The 1,195-nt window shown below is 64.3% G+C and overlaps 1 protein-coding gene across 1 annotated transcript in view; it reads right to left on the reverse strand.

Moving 5' to 3' along the window:
• The window catches only part of LOC103771183 (sterol 26-hydroxylase, mitochondrial), a gene marked incomplete at its 5' end in the record, with an annotated part of 2,495 nt that extends 1,982 nt beyond the window's left edge, over positions 1-513 (reverse strand). The window contains 2 exon segments of the mRNA XM_008938473.1: positions 1-93; positions 323-513. Coding sequence (XP_008936721.1) covers positions 1-93; positions 323-513 — 284 coding nt within the window.
• Between the last annotated feature and the right edge of the window lie 682 nt (positions 514-1,195).

Here is a 1,195-nt window from a genome sequence, read left to right on the forward strand (position 1 = left end):
TCCCCGATGGCGTCCGCGTACAGCACCGCCTCCGAGGGCTTCAGCAGCCGCTGGTTGAGGACCTGGCGCAGGCGGTACCAGCGCTCCCCTTCCCTGCGTGGGGATGGGGCTCAGCACCATGGCCACAGAGGTGCGGGGGCCTGGCAGCAGTTTCACGATCCCTGGCTGCACCCTCCCACCCCCGCGGCCATGCCCTTCTGCTTGGGAGGGGCACGCTGCTTGCAGGAGAGGGAGCAATACAAGCTGACACCCAGGCCCTACACCCGAGGGAGGGCCAGGAGCCGCCTGCCGTCCCACAGAGCGCGGCTGGGGCAGGACTCACTCGGTGAAGGGTCCGTAGGGCAGGCGCCGGGTGTCCCGGTGCTCCTTCCAGAGGGCCATGTCGCTCCGCATGGGGTACTTGCCCTCCTGCCGCAGCAGCTGCTCCAGCACCACCGGGCTCCCGATGTTGATGTTCTCGTAATGCCCGAAGGTCGACTTCCAGATAGGGCCATAAATGCGCCGGGACATCACCTGTGGTGCACCAGAGCACATCAGAGTGAATGGGACAGCTCCAGTGCTGGGGCTGGATCAGTCCCCCTCTGCCCCAGTCCTGCCCTGTGTGTGCCCAGCATGCTCTGCACCCATCCCAGGGACCCCTCAGCGCCTGACTCTGACCCCCCCTAGCTGGCACCGTCCTTGAAGCACTCTGCAGATGGCTTGGGCTGGTGTCTCCAGGCACACATCCTCCTCCAGCAACAAGCACACCAGTCACCAACCCCTGGCAGAGGCTGGCACATGCCTCACCTGCTCCAGAGATCCACAGAGGGGCTGGTGGTTTTTTTGGGGAAGCAAGACCAAGAGGGGACAGCAGGGACAGGGACAATGACCAAGTACAGGGCTGTGTTGAGATGTGAGGCCATTGCAGTGGCTGTCGGCACATCCAAGCCCTGCTCCTTCCCACACAGTCCCAGTTCTGCTCAACCTGGGGACAACAGTCCCTGCATGGGTCCTTGAACCCACCACCTGCTATGGGTGGTTAATGATCACCTGTGGGAGGGCAGCACCAGGCTGGGGCAGGACTGGGTGGCTCCTGAGGCAGGCTGACGCCCCCAGGGCATGGCCCTGGGGCCATAGAACCACAGGCCAGCTAAGGACATCCACTAGCATCAGCCCCGCTCCGGACTCTGCAGGCCACAGCTCTCCTCAGCTGCAC

The sequence above is a fragment of the Merops nubicus genome, unplaced genomic scaffold (genome assembly GCF_000691845.1).
Source record: "Merops nubicus isolate BGI_N331 unplaced genomic scaffold, ASM69184v1 scaffold32134, whole genome shotgun sequence".
Taxonomy (NCBI): Eukaryota; Metazoa; Chordata; class Aves; order Coraciiformes; family Meropidae; genus Merops; species Merops nubicus.